Source organism: Photinus pyralis, unplaced genomic scaffold, assembly GCF_008802855.1.
Source record: "Photinus pyralis isolate 1611_PpyrPB1 unplaced genomic scaffold, Ppyr1.3 Ppyr1.4_LG10, whole genome shotgun sequence".
Lineage (NCBI taxonomy): Eukaryota > Metazoa > Arthropoda > Insecta > Coleoptera > Lampyridae > Photinus > Photinus pyralis.
The window spans coordinates 2,162,660-2,181,606 of NW_022170250.1; the positions used below are offsets into that span (position 1 = coordinate 2,162,660).

The 18,947-nt window shown below is 40.9% G+C and overlaps 5 protein-coding genes across 6 annotated transcripts; 1 reads left to right on the forward strand and 4 right to left on the reverse strand.

The window, feature by feature from the left end:
- Positions 1-125: 125 nt before the first annotated feature.
- On the forward strand, positions 126-665 carry LOC116161008 (immediate early response 3-interacting protein 1). Its single transcript, XM_031474182.1, has 3 exons — positions 126-303; positions 359-463; positions 511-665. Exons 1-3 carry the CDS (start codon positions 213-215, stop codon positions 564-566), a joined length of 252 nt encoding a protein of 83 aa, XP_031330042.1. The 5' UTR covers positions 126-212; the 3' UTR covers positions 567-665.
- A 2,667-nt stretch (positions 666-3,332) lies between these two features.
- On the reverse strand, positions 3,333-9,304 carry LOC116161004 (nicastrin). The gene is made up of 11 exons (XM_031474176.1): positions 7,888-9,304; positions 7,585-7,795; positions 7,440-7,538; positions 6,663-7,388; positions 4,988-5,202; positions 4,585-4,938; positions 4,113-4,181; positions 3,905-4,060; positions 3,741-3,852; positions 3,493-3,694; positions 3,333-3,436 (listed from the first exon to the last, which is right to left on the reverse strand). The coding sequence occupies exons 2-11, from the start codon at positions 7,637-7,639 to the stop codon at positions 3,418-3,420; spliced, it is 2,007 nt and encodes a 668-aa protein (XP_031330036.1). The 5' UTR covers positions 7,640-7,795; positions 7,888-9,304; the 3' UTR covers positions 3,333-3,417.
- LOC116161427 (RE1-silencing transcription factor-like) lies at positions 7,900-9,222 on the reverse strand. The gene has a single exon (XM_031474763.1). The coding sequence runs from the start codon at positions 9,220-9,222 to the stop codon at positions 7,900-7,902; it is 1,323 nt and encodes a 440-aa protein (XP_031330623.1).
- A 1,231-nt stretch (positions 9,305-10,535) lies between the features above and the next one.
- On the reverse strand, positions 10,536-13,559 carry LOC116161006 (carbohydrate sulfotransferase 11). Of its 2 annotated transcripts, XM_031474180.1 has the most exons (4): positions 12,880-13,075; positions 11,562-11,722; positions 11,040-11,297; positions 10,536-10,995 (listed from the first exon to the last, which is right to left on the reverse strand). In XM_031474180.1, the coding sequence occupies exons 1-4, from the start codon at positions 12,932-12,934 to the stop codon at positions 10,570-10,572; spliced, it is 900 nt and encodes a 299-aa protein (XP_031330040.1). In that variant the 5' UTR covers positions 12,935-13,075; the 3' UTR covers positions 10,536-10,569. The 2 variants fall into 2 exon arrangements, with proteins under 2 accessions (XP_031330040.1, XP_031330041.1); XM_031474181.1 differs by lacking the exons at positions 11,562-11,722; positions 12,880-13,075 and adding an exon at positions 13,282-13,559.
- Positions 13,560-14,141: 582 nt separating this feature from the next.
- LOC116161834 (zinc finger protein 513-like) lies at positions 14,142-14,967 on the reverse strand. The gene is made up of 2 exons (XM_031475306.1): positions 14,790-14,967; positions 14,142-14,728 (listed from the first exon to the last, which is right to left on the reverse strand). The coding sequence occupies exons 1-2, from the start codon at positions 14,815-14,817 to the stop codon at positions 14,205-14,207; spliced, it is 552 nt and encodes a 183-aa protein (XP_031331166.1). The 5' UTR covers positions 14,818-14,967; the 3' UTR covers positions 14,142-14,204.
- Between the last annotated feature and the right edge of the window lie 3,980 nt (positions 14,968-18,947).

Genomic DNA, 18,947 nt, shown 5'->3' on the forward strand with positions numbered 1-18,947 from the left:
GGTAAAGAAATTCTTCCCCGCCCCTAAAATAGTAAATGTGATCCTAAACAAGTATAAAAAAGTAGGCAACAATCGGAACGTGTGGAATGCGCCCGTTATCCTATTAGTTCTTTTGTCCAGGGTTAGCAACGTGTTTAACGTGACGCCGTCAGCAGATGTACTCTGTGGCTCTGTTTGCATACAGTTCAATTTCGATTAGAATTAGTTAAATAATGGCCATTACCTTATGGAACTTATTCGAAGCGTCCTTATTATGCCTAAATGCCGTTTGCGTATTGCACGAGGAGAGGTTTTTAGTTAAAAGTCAGTCTAGACATGTGAACATAACCTAAAAATTTGACTTGGTATTTTCTTGTAGTCGGCTGGAGCTCCAAAAGCCCAAACGTGCAGGGATTCGGTGAGCATCCGACCGTCAAAGGGCAGATATTAAATTTAGTATATTCCATACGAACAGTGGCTAGGAGTAAGTAGTTTCGGTACGTTGTTCACACGTGACGATTTTCGTTTCAGTTCCGTTAATATTGGTCAATATAGTGACGATATTAATAAAACTTGTACTCGGATAATGTGCGCAGGTGTAGGTGCTGTAAATATGTATTATTTTTGTAATGCCCTCTTAATAAAATGAAACTTATAAATAATGATATAGAATCATAATCTATCTACAGGGTGTACATGTATTTACACTTCGAATGACTATGGCTATTTAAAACTGTAATTCTCTTAAAGGTTCTTAAAAAATTCCAAGAAGACTTTGAACATCCTTGCACCTCTTGAAGGCCCTTAAAGACTAAAAGCATTTTAGATGTTCTTGAAGAACTGATTCTTAAAAAGGCTCGAACCATAGGATATTGCAGAAAACTCTAGAGCGTCTTTAACAGTTTTAGTGTATAATCAATGCGCATATGTTTAAAAAGCCTGAAAAGACCTTAGTGAATGAATTTAAACGATTCATCAAGGCAAGATCCTTAAGGAATCATTAAAGGTTCTAAGATTTAAAGATTAGGAGATAGAAATGCAAAGGAAGAGTTGAATGTAAAATAATGAAAGGTAAGGTAACAGGTTGAGACACGTGGAAAAAAAAGCTTGAAGGAGGAAGGTAGGTATAAAGCAGGAAAAAGGTTCTTTTACCAACTTAAAAGTAATCATGAAATATGGAGTAACATATCCTCGCATTTCGACCAAATTATGTTAACTTTGTATTACGGTTGTGGAAAATTTAGAGTTTCCCCCGCAATTTTTGTTGTTGAAAACTCATAATTATGGGATTAATAACGTCGCGTAACTCTTAGGATCTCTAAAACATGATTCAGTGGTTACACCTACATGTTTGTATATTGGATTTCATTATTTAACTGTAAAATAAACTTAAAATGCGTTATTAAAATGGACGTAATAACGGAAATATAGTTTTAAAAGTAAAATAAGATAAAGCCCCATATCACCTCCTGTAATTATGCGGAAATATTAATAAACATATTTCTCTAAAAATTAAATTGGCGATTTTGAGGGGCCCATAGGCGCAAAATACGTAGATGCGACCCCGGTTGACAAGAGGTGAAACGCGTAAGCCGAAAATAAGTTTAAATTAAATCTAAAAAATATGTTCATGCAAAAGAAAAATGTACTTTAATTTTGTGTATTATTTATTTTCTATAATTAATAATAATCTATATTTTTTAATAATTTTATTTATGTTGAAACCATTAAGAACCGATATATATATATATATATATATATGTATATATATATATATATTTTCGAAATTTGTATTTGGTCCATAACTTTTGATTGAGACGTCTGATCGAATAAGTACAAATCGTTTTGGATTCTACGCACCAAAATTAGTGAGAAAACGTGTTTTCCCGAGAAATTTTGGAGCAGTCGATTTTTGGAATAAAAGGAAGGTATAACACTGCCTTTTTTTGAGGCCGGAAAAAAAAATTGTCTGAGATCGACCGGGAAAAAACATTTTCTTATAGAGTTTGGCCCGTAGAATCCATAATTTCAAACAGTTCCAAGATTGGACTACTAGATCAAAAGTTACAGCCCTTTGAACTTTATGTATATATATATATATATATAGTTCGAAATTTGTATTTAGTCCATAACTTTTGATTGAGACGTCTGATCGAAAAAGTACAAATCGTTTTGGATTCTACGCACCAAAATTAGTGAGAAAAAGTGTTTTCCCGAGAAATTTTGGAGCAGTCGATTTTTGGAAAAAAAGGAAGGTATAATAACACTGCCTTTTTTTGAGGCCGGAAAAAAAAATTGTCTGAGATCGACCGGGAAAAAACATTTTCTTATAGAGTTTGGCCCGTAGAATCGATAATTTCAAACAGTTCCAAGATTGGACTACTAGATCAAAAGTTACAGCCCTTTGAACTTTATGTATATATATATATATATTTTCGAAATTTGTATTTGGTCCATAACTTTTGATTGAGACGTCTGATCGAAAAAGTACAAATCGTTTTGGATTCTACGCACCAAAATTAGTGAGAAAAAGTGTTTTCCCGAGAAATTTTGGAGCAGTCGATTTTTGGAAAAAAAGGAAGGTCTAACACTGCCTTTTTTTGAGGCCGGAAAAAAAAATTGTCCGAGATCGACCGGGAAAAAACATTTTCTTATAGAGTTTGGCCTGTAGAATCGATAATTTCAAACAGTTCCAAGATTGGACTACTAGATCAAAAGTTACAGCCCTTTGAACTTTATGTATATATATATATATATTTTCGAAATTTGTATTTGGTCCATAACTTTTGATTGAGACGTCTGATCGAAAAAGTACAAATCGTTTTGGATTCTACGCACCAAAATTAGTGAGAAAAAGTGTTTTCCCGAGAAATTTTGGAGCAGTTGATTTTTGGAAAAAAAGGAAGGCCTTTTTTTGAGGCCGGAAAAAAAAATTGTCTGAGATCGACCGGGAAAAAACATTTTCTTATAGAGTTTGGCCCGTAGAATCCATAATTTCAAACAGTTCTAACATTGGACTACTAGATCAAAAGTTACAGCCCTTTATATATATATATATATATATATATATATATATATATATATCACTGCATAAAATTGAAAATCGTACTCGTCTGTCAAAAGTCCTTGGAATATTGTTTCTTGCCTATAACTGTTGACATGTTGAAGCAATCTTCACCTACATCTGCGATTCGTTTAGATTTTGACTTGTGGAATAATCCAAATCGCTCAGAAAAGTGAAAATGGGTTATAGGGCTTTGTATTTGTGGAGAAAACCTAAAACAAGCGTGGCCGCGCAGCCGATAAAGGTACATGATAAATGTTTCTATAATCTGTCCAAATAAAACGCACACTTATAAATAATTATACTTTATTAATACTTTAGTGACAAGGGTGATGACGGAATGAAATCATAAATTAGTCTTAAATTAGGAACACTTAACAATTAGTCGGTGAGCTGAAATCGAACGTACAGTGTAGAAACGCCCCCCACAACTGTTAACATTTACTTACCAATTCTCGGCCGTCGCGAAAAGCACATCGGCTCGTGTCTTGACGAAGTAAATCACTATCATCGACATGATCATCGTGATCGAGCCGATCGCGAGCGTGAACCGCTCGTGCGCGGGCGCCGGCTTTAGGAACATGCGCACCGTCAGGTCCTTCCACGTCGACTCGCTCCACGAACTGTATTTGCCCGACTTCCAGTCGTAGTCTGCAAGAGAGCCGTCAGCGATTCATTGAAAATTCGAAGCGCTTACCGTCGATTATGAACGCGGGGCTGACCGCCTCCGAAAAGTTCATGGTGGTGCGGTAGCAGAGGGTCGAATTTAAATTGTCCAGGCTTTCGGACATGTTGAAATATTGGTAGAGCTGCGAAAAATTCTTTTTGTTATTAAGTGGCCGCGCTGCGGGATGTACTCACAGGCGTGTGGTTTTCTTTGACGCACAGACCCGAATCTGGCATCACATCTCCGGTCAACCAAGCTAACGTCAGGCCGATGGCGTACGTTAGCAAATTGGGCACGACGGTCACGCCGACGTACAAGCCGTAGCTGTTGTAGGGAGTTTCGCGCAGTTTCTAAGACGAAGACGAAATTTATCTGCGGTCGCTACGAGCGACGCGAACTTACCTTTCTCTGGACGGCCTGATGCACCTTGCAGTCGGCGTCCAACAGGTAGCAGTTGTACAATTCGTCAACCTGAAAGAGGAAAGCGGAGGGCGTAGTCATTTACTAAGATTTTGCTACAAAAAAAATATTACGGACGTAACAATTCGACAGGCGCAAAATGGACGTAATCCTGATAGAGGCGCAAAATAGGCGCGTATACCGCTTCATAGTAAACGTGAACGAAAGTGTGTCTGGCGATAAGAGCGATAAAGATGCGCATTTCGAAAACGCAGGCGCGATCTCAACCGTGAAGTTGAAGCTACCTTTTCCAAGGAAGGATATATCAATTGTAACCCGAAGAAAACCTCAGACTCATCAATAACTGTAAGTTACCTTAGATTGTTGATTTGTATATTAGTTTTAGAAATTTTTTATTTAACGTAATCATAATATTCCTAAAGGAACCGACCTGTGAAAATCAATCCTGACTTACCAGTTCAATTCTGACCCGCTCGCCGCCACTGTAATTCCTTCCCACGATCTTGCTATAAATTGATCTCGCCAGCATTTCGGAAACATTGGCGGTGAAGCTTTGGATGCTGTCGGGGGGTATGGTCGAGTAATCGGATGTGTTGTAGTAGTGATAGTCGACGTTCGACACGTTGTCGAAGATCGAATTGAAAAATTTGTTAACGTAGGCGTCTTTGTAGTTCGCGATAACGGCGCCGCGCAGCTTCGCGTTCTCCTTCAGGAACGAGTGAATGGAGGCGGGCGGTATGGAACCGTCGACGGTTTCCAGTCTGGAAAAGTTGTTGTTCGACTGTAGCGTCGAGAAGAAGTCGCTCTTCTGCAATGAGAACGTTAGAGGTGGGAGGATATCGGTGGGCGGTCCTAACCTCAGCGGTATTGTGGACGAAAATCCCGTCGCCTTTTGATAGGTGGCTTAGCTCAAGATAAAGTTCGATGTCCTTGACGCGAATCAGCGGCATTGGATTCGTCTCCGACTCAGACTTCAGTGGAAACTCGCCGCGTTCCATGTCGTAGACCACACGTTGGGAACCAATGTAGTCGTAGGTTTCGCCGTTGAACAGTAAGAATAGTACATTCATTTCTGCAAGTACGCCTCTGATTAATATAAACAGAAATGATAAGCACGTCTTTTGGTATTCTCATGAAATTGAAATTAAACACATGATTGAAGAATACCACAGATGAAGGAAGCTGAGCGATAGGCCTATAGCTACTCGAGCGAGGGCAGAAACCGAGCATATATCATGAAAAAAACACACTTTACATATGATGAACGAATAGCGCGAGGCGAGGCGGCGCAGCCGCCGGAGCCGAGCGTATGTCTTATCAATAATACCACACTTAAAAAATGTGAAGAATGAATAGGGCAAGGCGAAATCGAGGCATGAGCTCATAAACAATACCTCACTTTCAAAAATTTGACAAATGAACAGCGTGAGGTGAAGTCAAGCTATGGACTCCTATTTACTTGAGCGAGGCGAGGCGGCGCAGCCACAGAAACCGAGCATTTATCATGAAATAAATTACACTTTAAAAAAAAATGATGAACGAATAGCGCGAGGCGAGGCGGCGCAGCCGCCGGAGCCGAGCGTATGTCTTATCACTAATACCACACTTGAAAAATATGATGAATGAACACAGCTAGGTGAAGTTGAGCCATGAGCTTATAAACAATACCTAAAATTTGACGAATGAACAGCGCGAGGTGAAGTCAAGTTATGGACTCCTACTTACTCGATCGAGGAGAGGCGGCGCAGCTGCTGGAGCCGACCATATGTCATAAAATATATCACAATTTAAAAATTGGAAAAAATGAATAGCGCGAGGCGAAGCTGATCTATATGGACTCATATCTAGGTGAGCGAGACGAGGCGCTACAGCCGCCTCGGAGCCGAGCGCATGTGTTTCTTTAAATACGGAAGACAACGAGAAAACAAGGTTGCCAAGTTTCGCGTCGGTGAAAGAGCGTGTAAATTTGTTTACGCTAAATTTCGAGCAGTCAGCCCTATTTTGTCCACTACATGGTCTAAAGGTTCTCTTCTTAGTAAGTTTGTACCATCCCAACAGCCACCGAAAATGTTATTTTATTCATCAAGCCAGTTTGGTTTGTTATCTAATTTTGTGTTATAAAGCAAAGAGAAGTTCAAAAGCTGTCAGGATTTGTGAGCGAGTTAAGTACGCCTAGTATCGCAAACCTTGTCCCACCTATTTGGATTATTAAGAAAAAATCTCACACTTTATTGATTATAAAAAAAAAAGAAAAAAACTAAGTGATTTTAAAATTTCTTAATTCAACTGTCGCCCGCCTGTGTGCGGGGTAATATCTCCAAACAAGCTTTGTAAGCTTTCAAGGATTTTGTTTTAACTTTTTATGTGTTTGGGAATTAATTTAAGTTATTTGGATTTCTCCTTGTGGCAGATGCTGGAAATGTACGAAAAAATTCTAAGTTTTGATTTTGATTTGTTTTGAGCTAGCTGGACAGGTGTCTTGTGGGTGGTGTACTTGCCCCAGTGCCCCAATGCAAGATTACTATCACCTACCGTAATTATGGACGTCCCGCACCATCCGTTTTAAGTAATCAGCCGTGCTTAGAAATGTGACCAGACTGGCAATCGGGCTGGCGGCGCCCGGAAACACTCCGTTAAACAACGACGTAGTATCGAGACGCGCCGCCAACGCCACAAAGGACTTGCTCCTCGCTCGCTCGTCGTCCATTGGAAACAGCGTGGACCACACGTTCTCGCCGCCGAGCGGATCGCAGAACTTGACCGGATTGAGGTTGGTCTTCGACTGCGAACGTCTACGGCACGTGGGCGTGTTCGTCGACGCGAACATGAACGCGTCGAGCTCGACCGAGCACAGCGACCGTTTGCTGTGCGTCTCGTACGAGTAGTTGTTGAACTTGCTGAAGCACGCTTTCATCCTGTCTAAATCGTCGTCGTTAACGTAGTGCACCGGAAACGGCAGGTCCTGATAAAGAATGCCGCTGCCGTCCGGATTCCACGCCGTATTGCAGGTCTTGTCGACGTTCGACATTTGGTTGGGGCAGCTGCGCTCGTGCGTGTAGCTTTCCAACGCGGAGTTGTTGTACAAGACGATCCCGGTGATCAGATTCTTGTCGAGTATTAGCTTTAAAGTCGACGGTTTGAGGAGCTGCAGAGGCATCACCGGTATGTAGCTGCTACCGGTGCCGTTCTCCATTATAAAATTGAGATCGGACAAAGTCTCCACGTAATGTATGATACCGGTCGACCCGCCTTTCTTAGCTGAAATCATTCGGATTAGACGATGGGGAGTAGGTAGGGATTAGGGCTTACATGAGCAACCCACTTGATGTGTGGCATTTAGTCTACGAAAGCAAGTGGTTCGACCATCGAAGATCTCGTACATTTGATCCTTTGTGCGTTCGGCATAACCTTAAAAGGCGGATTAATTGTCGCTGCGCTGAATTTGTTTATTTACCTGAATTTATTAGGCATAATTTTAAAATTATTATGAGAAAGTCTTTTAAATTCATGACTCATAATTTCTTTTCTCTCCTATTTATTTTTTCATGAGTTGAAATTCGGAAAGCCAACATTAATCAAATCAATGCTACCAACCGCACGACAAAAAAAAATTCTATTTCCACCAGGTGTATACAGGGTGTAGCATAAGTCAGAAAAAATGATTTCTAGAAAAATAAACTTTAATTCTTCATTCAATTGAATCATAATTCGTATAAATTAACTAATGATCTTCCTGAGTGAAAACTACTCAACTGACCTGCTTGACTCCTTAACGGTGCTCTCCGACATGTGCGATTAAACTGTTTTTCGCCGTCTTCCGACACACTTTAACGTGCCTATTTAAATTACTGTGCCATTTCGTGGAGAACTCGCACATTTCGCATTTCACTTTGTTCGCGTCGGTGCCATGGCGCGAGTTCAAATGCCGCTTAAGGTCCCCCTTGCTTTTGGAGTGGTACTCACAGCGATCGCAGTTAAAACGATCCGTGCCGTGCTTCCACCGCACGTGCTTGGCGAGGTTCGTGTTCCACTTTGTGACGTAGCTGCAATGTTTACACTTGAATTGCTTCGAACTGTGGCGGCCCTTCACGTGGTAGTTCAAGTACGGCTGGTAGCTCGTGGTGTAATCGCACTGTTCACATTTCAGCACTTCCGGACTGTGATGTTTCCTCATGTGCGCGTTTAGAAATTTTTGCCTTTTTGCCGTGAAGGTGCACAGATCGCAGTTAAACACGTCGAAACCGTGTCGTCCTTTCACATGTTGGACGAGGTTTTCCTTCGCTTTAGTGTTAAAATCGCACTGTTGGCATTTAAATTCGGTCCAATCGTGACAGGACCTCACATGTATGCTCAGACTGGCCCTCCATTTAGTGGTGAACTTGCAACGTTCACATTTAAACAATGCAAACCCGTGCAGCGATTCAATGTGACTCATCAAGTTAGATTTCCGACTAGCCGTGTAATTGCATAGTTCACATTTAAAGTGTCTGGGACCATGGGTGCCAGTTATGTGCGAAATGATACACTCTCTCGAATTCGAAACGTAATTGCACTGTTCACATTTAAATTCTCTCGGATGAGTATCTCTCACGTGACTGTTGAATTGTTGTTTGCGACCCGTAGCGAAATCACACTGTGCACATTTGAACTGTTTCGAATCGTGCCACTGCTCCGTGTGTCTGAGTACGTTACCTTTCCACTTGGAAGTATAGTCACACCGATCACATTTAAATTTAGGCATCGCACGATGCACTTTTAAATGCTCAATTATGGCCTTTTTCCGTTTTGCGGTGAAGATGCAGTGATGGCAGTTAAATTGAAACGAAATACTAGAGCTCACCTCTTTAACCAAGGCCTGCTTCGTCTCCTTACAGTCCTTTGAAGATGAATAAGCTGTCTCTAAATGGGGATTTGGCTGTCTCACTGCGGCACGACGACGAATTGCTCTGCCATAGCAGTCGTCCTTATTTATAACAAAATCCTGTGGCGTAAGCGTGAGATACCACTCTAACTCGTCTTCCACCTTTATCTCCATCTGGTCATTTTCGAGCTGTGGCGCTCGTCTTTTGTTCAACAAGGCATTTGTCGACATGCTTGCTTAATCAAGTAACATGCGGGAACACAAAACAGAAAATTAAACAGGAAGATTTGCGTTACCTCCAAAAACATACAAACACAAACAAACTTTAGCGCCCTCTAGGGAATGACCTATATGCCAGCGGTTCCAAACACAATGGTGTCATCCTCCGGAAGTTCACAGGGATAAAAAAAATGTTCTGGAAACCAGGTTTTCTCTACCGCACGTGCCAGACGGATCTGTTTCCAACTCCTGCAAGCTTTCTCCATACTTCTGCAGGCGGTTCTTCAGTTGCTCGTAATCTTGCAGTGGTTTCGAGACTGTTCGCAACAAAGGGCGCCCCCTTAGAATGCCAAGATGAGAGTAGTCGTCCTCTCTGCGTCGTTCCATTTATTTGCAGTAAACAATTGCCTCGCGCCTTGACGGGTAATAGCGAATCCACTCGCAGGATGGCGCCACTCGTCGTGGTCACTTGGGCCATCTGTGATCAAGAGCAGGGATTCTACCTTGCCGTCCACATCCACTGTTGTTGGCCACTCTTCACTTCTTGAAATAGTTGGAGCACTTTTTCTGCCATTTTAGCCACGGCAGACCCACTAAATTACTTGTTTGACCCCACACCTGACACCTACGTGTACTAAAATGCTAGAGAATGAGGCACGTTCTGCTACACCTTTACAAGTATAAAAAACGTAATCGAAGTTTGGTTCTAGGTAGGCCCGTTTCGGGCATTACGCGTGAAGCGTAAACAACGTTCATTTATGTCGCGAGGAGCCTTTGGAAAGATGCCCTACATTCTGACTTTCCGAGATCTCTTCTGTTTTCCTGGGCTTTTTCTAAACAATTTTGGAGTGTTTAGAAGACTTGACAACAGCGCACCTCCAGTCACCGTGCCAGGCGACACCTCTAAAAGGGACTTCACTCAACCCATGGCTGTCTACGTGAAGACAAACTGCATTGTACTGCTCTAAAAAACACAGCGCTCCGAGAGAGCTCGATAAGCTATAAAAGGCCCTCTAGAATTCACCTCAACTCTATGGAAAGCAATTTTTCCAGGATCTCATAAGAATCTAGCCCCCCTTTCAAAATTGCATCAATCTGTGCTTCGTAGAACTATCTCCAGAGCGCTATGGAGCGTTTCGTATCGTTCTTAGAACTGCAAAAGTTCTAAAAATACAGAGGTCTCCAGAATCCTTAGGTGTACTGGGAAACCGATCAGGTAAGATGGCTGCTGAATAAAAACAACGGTGATTTTATAGAATTGGCAACCACGCACGCGGCCATTTTTGTAACAGATCCGCTTGCGCCATCTACAAAGGATTCTGAAACAGGTTAATATGAAATATACTTTAATAAAAAAAATTAACCAATATCAAACCCTAAAATACTTTCTAAATTATACCCGAACAATTTAAAATCGAACTCGTACATCCTGTACAACTGCTCGATATCCTTTAAGGACAGCTGCCGCAGATATTGCTTCAATCGTTCCGAGGTCTGTCCGGACTTCGACCGCGGAAATAGAACGGAGGGTGCGTTGATCATCTTCAATATCACGTCGGAGTCTTCGTCGAGCTGCTCGTATTTGCCAATGAACGTGTAGTTAATGACGCAGGGGTGGCACAGCTCGTAGATCGGCTTCCAGTGCTCGTTCGCGACGTCGTTGCGTATGCCCTCCCTAATTAAGTACTGGGCGAACTCGCGAAAGGTCACGTTGTCGCCGTTCTCCAAATCGCGTCGCGTCGCGTTCGCGCGGTAATTTTTTACGATGTACCTTCCGACTCTCGCCTGAAATGCCACAGTTTAAAATTGAGCGATCGCGAGGTGGGTACCTGGAAATATTTCGCGCTCGGAAGCGTGTCCTCCAGCTTGTTTCGGTAGGCAGATAGCACCCTTTCGAACGGCTGACGGACGATGACGAAGCTGAGGTAGTGGTTTAAGTAATATTGGGCCTCTTTGGTAGTGTACTCGGATAATCGAATAAGTGAGGAGTTCGCGTGCGCGAGACTCGCCGGAATGTCCATTAAGTTTGTCGCGTTCGCGCGCTCGGTTAGTACCATTAGAACACGTTTCCAATTGGTACAAGCGACCTAAAAATAGAAAATAGATAACGTTTATTTAATAATGGAAGGAACAGAAATCATAAATTTGCTCATGCCACGATGTACACCATTTAATTATGGGTGAAAGCACAATCGCTTTGGCCAAATTCACTTTTCACTGAGAACGAGGGGCATTCTACCTAGTGTGAGGGTCTAGGTATTTGTATAACATGTTGTTTCTTCTTTTTTGAGAAGCAATTGGTATATTTTTGTTTTAAGTAAGGGGTAGAGTTCAGATATCTGAACACAAACCTTTGGTACGTAGCAGTATAACAATTTGTGCTTGTGGTCCACCAGAATGTGATGCAACTGATTCGAATTGAACTCGTAACTACGTAGATCGAGGTTGTAGCACGCCGCCGTTAGGACCTCCTGTCGGGAGATCTGCTCGTACCACGGGTAACAACTAGCACCTACAAAATCAATTTTGAGTAAGAAATTTCGGGTAAAATGAATAGGTCTAAGGTCAGGAACTTCAGGCAAAAACAAAAAACCAGCTCATGTAAATCTGATGCTTGGTGTGGACGCTTTTGTCTTTTATTTTAATTTTTGTTTTACTAGATACAGACTTCGATGGTCTATGAGCGAGTTGTCATTAAGTACGGTCCTGCCAAAAGTCGCACTGCGCATGGGCAATAGTAAACTTTCTTATTTGTGGAGCAATTTGGTAGAAATTTGTATCGTGGGTTACTCTAATAAAAGCAAACAAAACGAAAAAAATCGTATTGCGCCCATAATAGATTACACCCCAAAACACAAACGTAAAATAGCGCATTTTTACCAACCTATTATTACGACAAGATTGACTGAAAATGAGCATCAGAATGTATAATAATAATAATAATAGTGCCTTTATTGCAGTGAAAAGAGTTCTTTGTAATACACAAATATGTAGAGGCGAAGTTCAGCGAATGCTGTTCTTGCACTTAACCTCTAGGTTTAAATACAAAAAGTAAACTTAGCAACGTCAAACATATATTGGTTCTTTTTTGAGCCGAATCAAGTTTGTTTTGACTTTTTTCACCTTTTAAAACATTCTTACGACACCTAAAACGACCCTAACTACATTTTCACGATTAAACAAAAAAAAAGTAAAATTGGCAAACGGTAAAACAGTGTATGTTAACAAAATGGTGATGATAGGTCCGTTTAAAATTTAGATTTTTGTCTTTATTTGGAATCAAGTGATCTGAAGCAGAAGGATTTACATTTGTTTTCTTGAGCATGCCTGCCACTTACATCTGAATAATTTCGCATAAATTAATTGATTGGTTCATTTTTTTTACTCCCGAGTTACTGCCAGCTAGATCCTTCCAAGGGCCTTACAAGTAAAACAAGGAGGGAAGGGCGATTGATGGGATACCATATCAAAGATCAGCAATTCAAGGCTATTTTTGTCTTGCCTAAAGTTCCTGTACGAGCAGAAAATGTCCTCTAATTACCTTCAGCTCAACGCATTACCGCTCTACTGCAGTCTACTCCCAAAGCATTAGTCTAGAAGGGAAATGTTAAATAAAGTGAAGCGTGAACAGTCTTTATTGGTGCAGAAAGCCATCAATCGTCTACTTACCATCAATAACAATAATCACAGTCACACAGCAAATTAAGCTAACTAAAAGAAACATCCCGAGATAAGGCTAGTTGTAGCGGTCATCTTTGTGTAAACGTTTCACGAATCTTATCTCCGACTTATTTGTCACGCCGTAGTTTATGACGAGCTCATTGTTATCTTTCATCGTAACGAGATCGTGCTGCAAGTGGTACGTTCGCCACACGTACCGCCACGACACCTTCGTCTTGCTTCTAAGCCGTTGCTGTTTGAGATCGAAGTTTCTTTGGATCGCCTTCTTCAGATCGCGCACGGTCGTCCCCTGTTGCGGTATCTAAACGAGTAATTTAAATTCCAAAGCAATTAAGTGACGTGTTCAAGGCAACCTATAATTAGGCTACGATTGGTGGCTTTTGAACTTACAACGACAGCTAATGGGGATTCTAGATTCCTTAGAACAAAGACGGTAATTGATTGGCCTTGTAGGACGGCAATTTGGGAGATCACTTCCTCGTTCGTCACGTCGCCTGGTAGGTCGGAGAGGAGAGGATCGGCGGCGAGTAGACGTCTCAACGTGCTGTGCGTTATTTCGCATAAATCTTCGTGGTTTAAGTTTTCGATCTCTTCATCTAGCGACGAAAAGTTGCTGAGCATTTTTCAATAACAATTTTGTAAGGTTATGTTTGATGTTTAACTTTTGTTTCTGCTCATCTGCTGAAAGCAGTGGTTACTCACACGCCATCATGAATTGTTTTCATACTGTTGCAATAGGTGGCGTTGCTATATGACTTTATTCTATTTATTTACATACTTTCACTCTTTTACATTGCATTGTTATGGGATTATAAAAAGTATAACAATATTAATTATACATACGTCACTGTCACAATTATCTTCGTTTTGGTCCAAAGTATTCGATGTTAAAAGCCACAATCAACATCAAATACATACCCAAAATTAACTACATTTCTGAAACCCCAGAATGTAGGGTACCTACAGACCAACACATTGAAGTTTCCATGGAAAAAGGAAACACGCCACTTTGCTCCCGCAAATAAAGGTGCAAAATCTGGTTTTCGGTAGAGCGCGGAGATAAATGTGATTTACCCAATCGAGTTCAAATAACAAGATAACTTCTACCTAGGTACATTGTGATAAAAAAGTTGAAAACTGGGCAAAACGTGGGACTAAAACTAATGAAAACAGGCGAAACAATAGTGGACCTTAGAATGATCCTCGAGGAGCGCCACCTACAATTTCTATTACTTTCAAACAACATTCAAGAACTTGCAACGTGTTTATTTACAACTGATCATCAAAATAAAACAAAAATTGTAAAAAAGAAACTAATAATGTATCGCGTTGTGTTTTTTAAGGTTCCCCTTATGTGGAGTCTCATACTGGCAGTGCTCACATTGAAACATTTTCGCATCCTGTCTGTGACACAGTCGAATATGTGTTGTAACGGTACTTGATTGTCCTGCTCTAAAATCGCACAGTGGCGATTTGAAATTCTTCTCCCCCGTATGCACCACCGCGTGTTTCTTTAGATTACCTCTTAATGCTGTCGTATATTTACACAGCTCGCACTTTAATTTTCTAGGTTTTCCATGCTTTAGTCTGACGTGGGTTTTAAGACTAGAAGATTGTGTTGCCTTGTAGGGGCAGTACTCACATGGGAAGTTGCGTTCGCCCGAATGCACAACGGCGTGCACCTTGAGGTTCCCCTTTAGCTTCGTTACGTATTCACATTCCTTACATTTGAAACTTACGTCTTCATTTTTTTGGATATTTAGTTTGGGGAGGTGCACGGCGGCTGCCAAGTGAATTTTGTAATCGATGATAGGCTTGGAGTCTCCGTCCTCTAGCTCTGTAATTTGAGGAATGTTTTGCGTGAAGAATGCACTTTTGAATGCCATCTCCAGACTTACTTTGGGTTTTTCTACGCTTGTTGGCCATTTCTTTTAGGCACTATTTACTTTTACTTACTCAGCAAATCAAATTATTTGAGGTTAGAGTTTGCAGTTCCCAGTAATACAGATGAACTACTCTGTAAATCAAAGTAACTACCGTCCTTGATATTCTACCACTAGAGGCGCTCTTATAACTTGGCATACAGGGTGCTCCATCTAAAATCGACAAAGAAATTACACAATGATTTTATATATCGTTCCAGTTTCCAGTGAACTTATTGATTTGAAATTTCTTCATCGCACTTATAATTTTGTCATTTTAAATGATTTCCAATCACTTTAGGGATTTAGTGATTGAATGGCTTTAAATGGGGAGAAGAGATAGAAGCAGAAAAAGGAAAAAAATGACGAACAACACGAAGCGTGAATAAAGGAAAAGGAAGGAACAATAAGAAAAATTATAAGGTGGTCAAGCCCGAAGAGGAAGAACCTGAGGAACAGCTAGAAAGAGAAAAAATAAGGAAAGGATGCTTCCGATGATCGATTTGGGGAAAAGGGCAAAAGAAATAACAAGAATAGAATCAGAAAACAGAGAAAAAAGAGCTAGACAAAGAAGAGCGCTAAGAAGAGGAGCAAGAATAGGAAAAGAATGACAAGGAGGGAAAGTACAGGAAAAAGAACTAAACAAGGGAAAAAAGCACAAGTAAAGGAAATAAAAGGAAAGAGAAGAACTGAAATGGATCAAACTTAAATATCAAAATGATAAAAATCCTCGCAACTGATTAGGTATATTCTACTATTTGCCCAACACTGAAACTGCATCTAGAGAATGGAAACTATAAACGCCCTGAACAGTGAGAAAAAAGGCAAAAAAAGAAGCAAAAGAGAAAGAACGAAAGAATGACATAAAGAAATAAGTAATGAAGAGAGGAAGCCCAAAAAAATTGAAAAAATAGGAAGATCAAAAAGAATAAGTGCAAGAGGCAGAAGCAGAAGAAAAACATGGTGGAAAAGGACAAGGCTCTGCAACTGGAAGAAATCCTGTTGAAGGCCCAGAACAAATAAATAAATAAATGAATGAACAAATAAACAAGGCGAGGAAGAACTAGAAGATAAAGAGCAAGGGTAAAGGTGAGCATAATGAGGAATAGAAGAGGGAATGGAAGCGGAATGAAAATGCTGTGGGCGCCGTGTAGTTTGCGAATTTACATGATCTGTAAAGGAGTCATTGAGGAGAAAAAAAGTGTGACAGGCAAAAAGAGAGGAGTAGCGAGAGGAAGGGAGAATAAGGAGAGAAAACGCGAAGAAACTTTTCGAAACGTTTTTTAGGAGGAGCAAACAAAGATAACATCCATAGAGGATGCAAAGAGCGTAACAGAAAGAAAGGAAACAAGAGAAAGAAGATCTTAGCAGAAGAAAAGAAGCTGAAAGTAATAAAGAAAAGACGAGAAAGAGACCCAGCGCACAGAGATATAAAGTAGAGAATTCGCAAGAAGAAGAATAAAGAAACAACAGTAGACCAAAAGTGAAGGGAAAGAACAAAGGTAGAACGAAAATGAGAAATTGAAGAACTAGAAAAAGAGATGAGAAAATGTAGGTGGCGAATGCCATAGGAAAACAGAAGAAGACGGAGGGCGACAAAAAAGAAAGTGATACAAAAGACAACAATAATAAAGATAAATAGGCAACGAAAATGGGAACAGGGGACAATGTGGGAAAAGAGATGGGATTACAACTCGAGAAAGATGTTCAGGAGTAATAGGAAGATGGGGGTGGGGGGTTTACTGGGATTAAGAAGATGAGATCAAGAGAGGAAAAAAACAGGGTAAGATGGGATAAGGAAGCAGTAAGAAAATGTAAAGGACAGAAAGGGATGAACTGGGGGAGGAGAAAATCACGAGGAAGAGAAAGGGGGAAGCAACGAGAAGGGAAATAGGAGAAGAAGAAAAAACCAGCAGTTGTAGAGGATAGAGGAAGCGATGTAAAAGAAAAGGGGTTTGAGCGAAGAACAGCCATATAAAATATAGCGTAAGGTGAGAAGAAAGAGAAAAATACGACTGCAGCAGTAGAGGTCGGTGATGTCGTGGGGAGACAGAGAAAGAGGGAGGATGGCGAAGGCACGAAAAGAGGAAACCGAGTAAACACTGAGAAAAAAACTGTAGAAGGTGGCGGAAAGAAACAAAAGAGCTTCAAAGAAGAACAAAAAAAGAAGAGAAGAGAAATATGGAGCTAATATCAGGGGAAGAGGAGGACATAGGAGGAGAGCGAGTAAAAACTGAAAGAGATGGAGAATGCGAGGAGAAGACGTTGGAAAAGTAAAAGAATGATAAAAAAAGAAGAAAATAAGCAACTGAAAGTATATGTGTCATCCGAAACAGAAGGACACTCGAAAGAGATAGAGGAAGAAAACATAGGAAAACGCGAGGAAAAAGGAGCTACATGGTAAAGATGAAGAAACGCAAAAAAATGAGGTAACGCTGGATAAAAGAGTAAGGTGGATAGAGGGAGGTGGAGAGGAGGAAGAAAGGCAAACAAAGTTAAAACTCGCACAGGTAGTGAGGTAGAAGGTGAAGAGGAGTTAAAGAGAGGAGGAGAATTGATGGAAGAAAATATATAAAAGGAAGTGGGAAAGAAGGATGTCTCCCAAGTGAATCAGAGGCGATAGAAGAAAAGCGAAAGAGGCTAACGTTTGGAATCTTCTTAGGTACCGTTGCCAGAAGAACAAAATGGAAGTACATCCTGTGGCACCTGTAAAATTCGGAATCAATTCTAAAATTGTTAATTAATTAAATAAAAAGCTGTGTAAGAGGAGGAAGCGCAAACGAGCCAGAAGGTAACGGCGTGTGTAACAGATTAAGAGGGGATTAAGACCGGGGAAATAACTGGAAGGGGGTAGGGCGAGTCTGAAGAGTAGGACAAAAAAGTAGGAAATTGAGAAGAAAGAGAAAGGTGTAAGTGGGAAGCCATGGAGACCCACAGGATCTGAACGGGATAAGACAAGGTAGTGAAAAAGATAAGATAATAAAAAAGCAAGAAAAGAAGAAAAGGTAATTCGGGAAACGTGCGGAAACAACTTATTACTGTCCGAGACAGGATATAACTGAAAGAGGAATAAAAAGAGGAGAACGTGAGAACAAGAAAAACAATAGCAGACCGGAAGTGAAGAAAAAGAACAAAGGTACAACGAAAATGAAGGGATGACAAACTGAAGAAAATAAATGATAAAATGTAGGCCATGAGGAAATAGAAGAAGACGGAGGGCGAAAAAGAGAGGAGATAAGGAAATAAAAAAGAATTGAGGACAGGGGACAATATCGGAAAGGAGATGGGCTTACGACACGAAAAAGATGACCAGGAGGGATAGAAAAAGGAAACGGGGGGGGGGGGGGGGTGAAATTCCGTTACATAAAGGCGTTGAGAGGAGCAGAAGATGGTTAAGGATTTTAAATGTCGTAGAAGGAAAGGAACAAGAAAGAGAGAAGGATCACGAGACGCGGAATGATATGGAAAGAAAAAAATGGGGGGGGGGGGGAGGGGAAAGTGCGAAGACAAGTGCGATGAGGTGAAGGAGAGGGAAGATTCATCTCATAATTATTTCCCTTTCACTTTCAGTATTTTCGTGGTGCAGTGGAAAGAAAAATAGTAGGGTTATTGAGAGAACGAGAAGAGGAAATGTGAAAGAGTGATAGTGAAAGGGGTAATGTGGGAGGTAGGGTAGAAAAAACCGATGTGAATGTAAAAAAGAGGGGAGTGTGAGGATGCGGAGGAGCAGGAGAAGGAATGAAAAATAGAATAGGAAAAGAAGAGGGCGTGAAAATGAGGTAGCAGAGGGGAGGGGTACTTTACGGAAAGGAATGAGTCGGGGGAAGATGCAACAGGAGGAGGAGAAGAAAAAGAAAAAGTGAGGAAAAAGGATGGGGAGAAGAAAATTGTAAAGATGTGGTGTTTGGGTAAACGAAGAGAGGGGAAAGAAGTTGAGAAGGGAGAAACTGGCCGATGACCGAAGAATCGCATAATTCATTTCACACCGAAGTTAAGGATTAAATCACTTCCTGTTCGATTCCATGGTAGCCAACGCAAAAAATCATGTTGGATGACACATCACACTATCCCTCCAGAGTGTCTTTGTTCCAGTAAATGATACTGATTGATCAGAAACAACTTCGTTCATTTCTG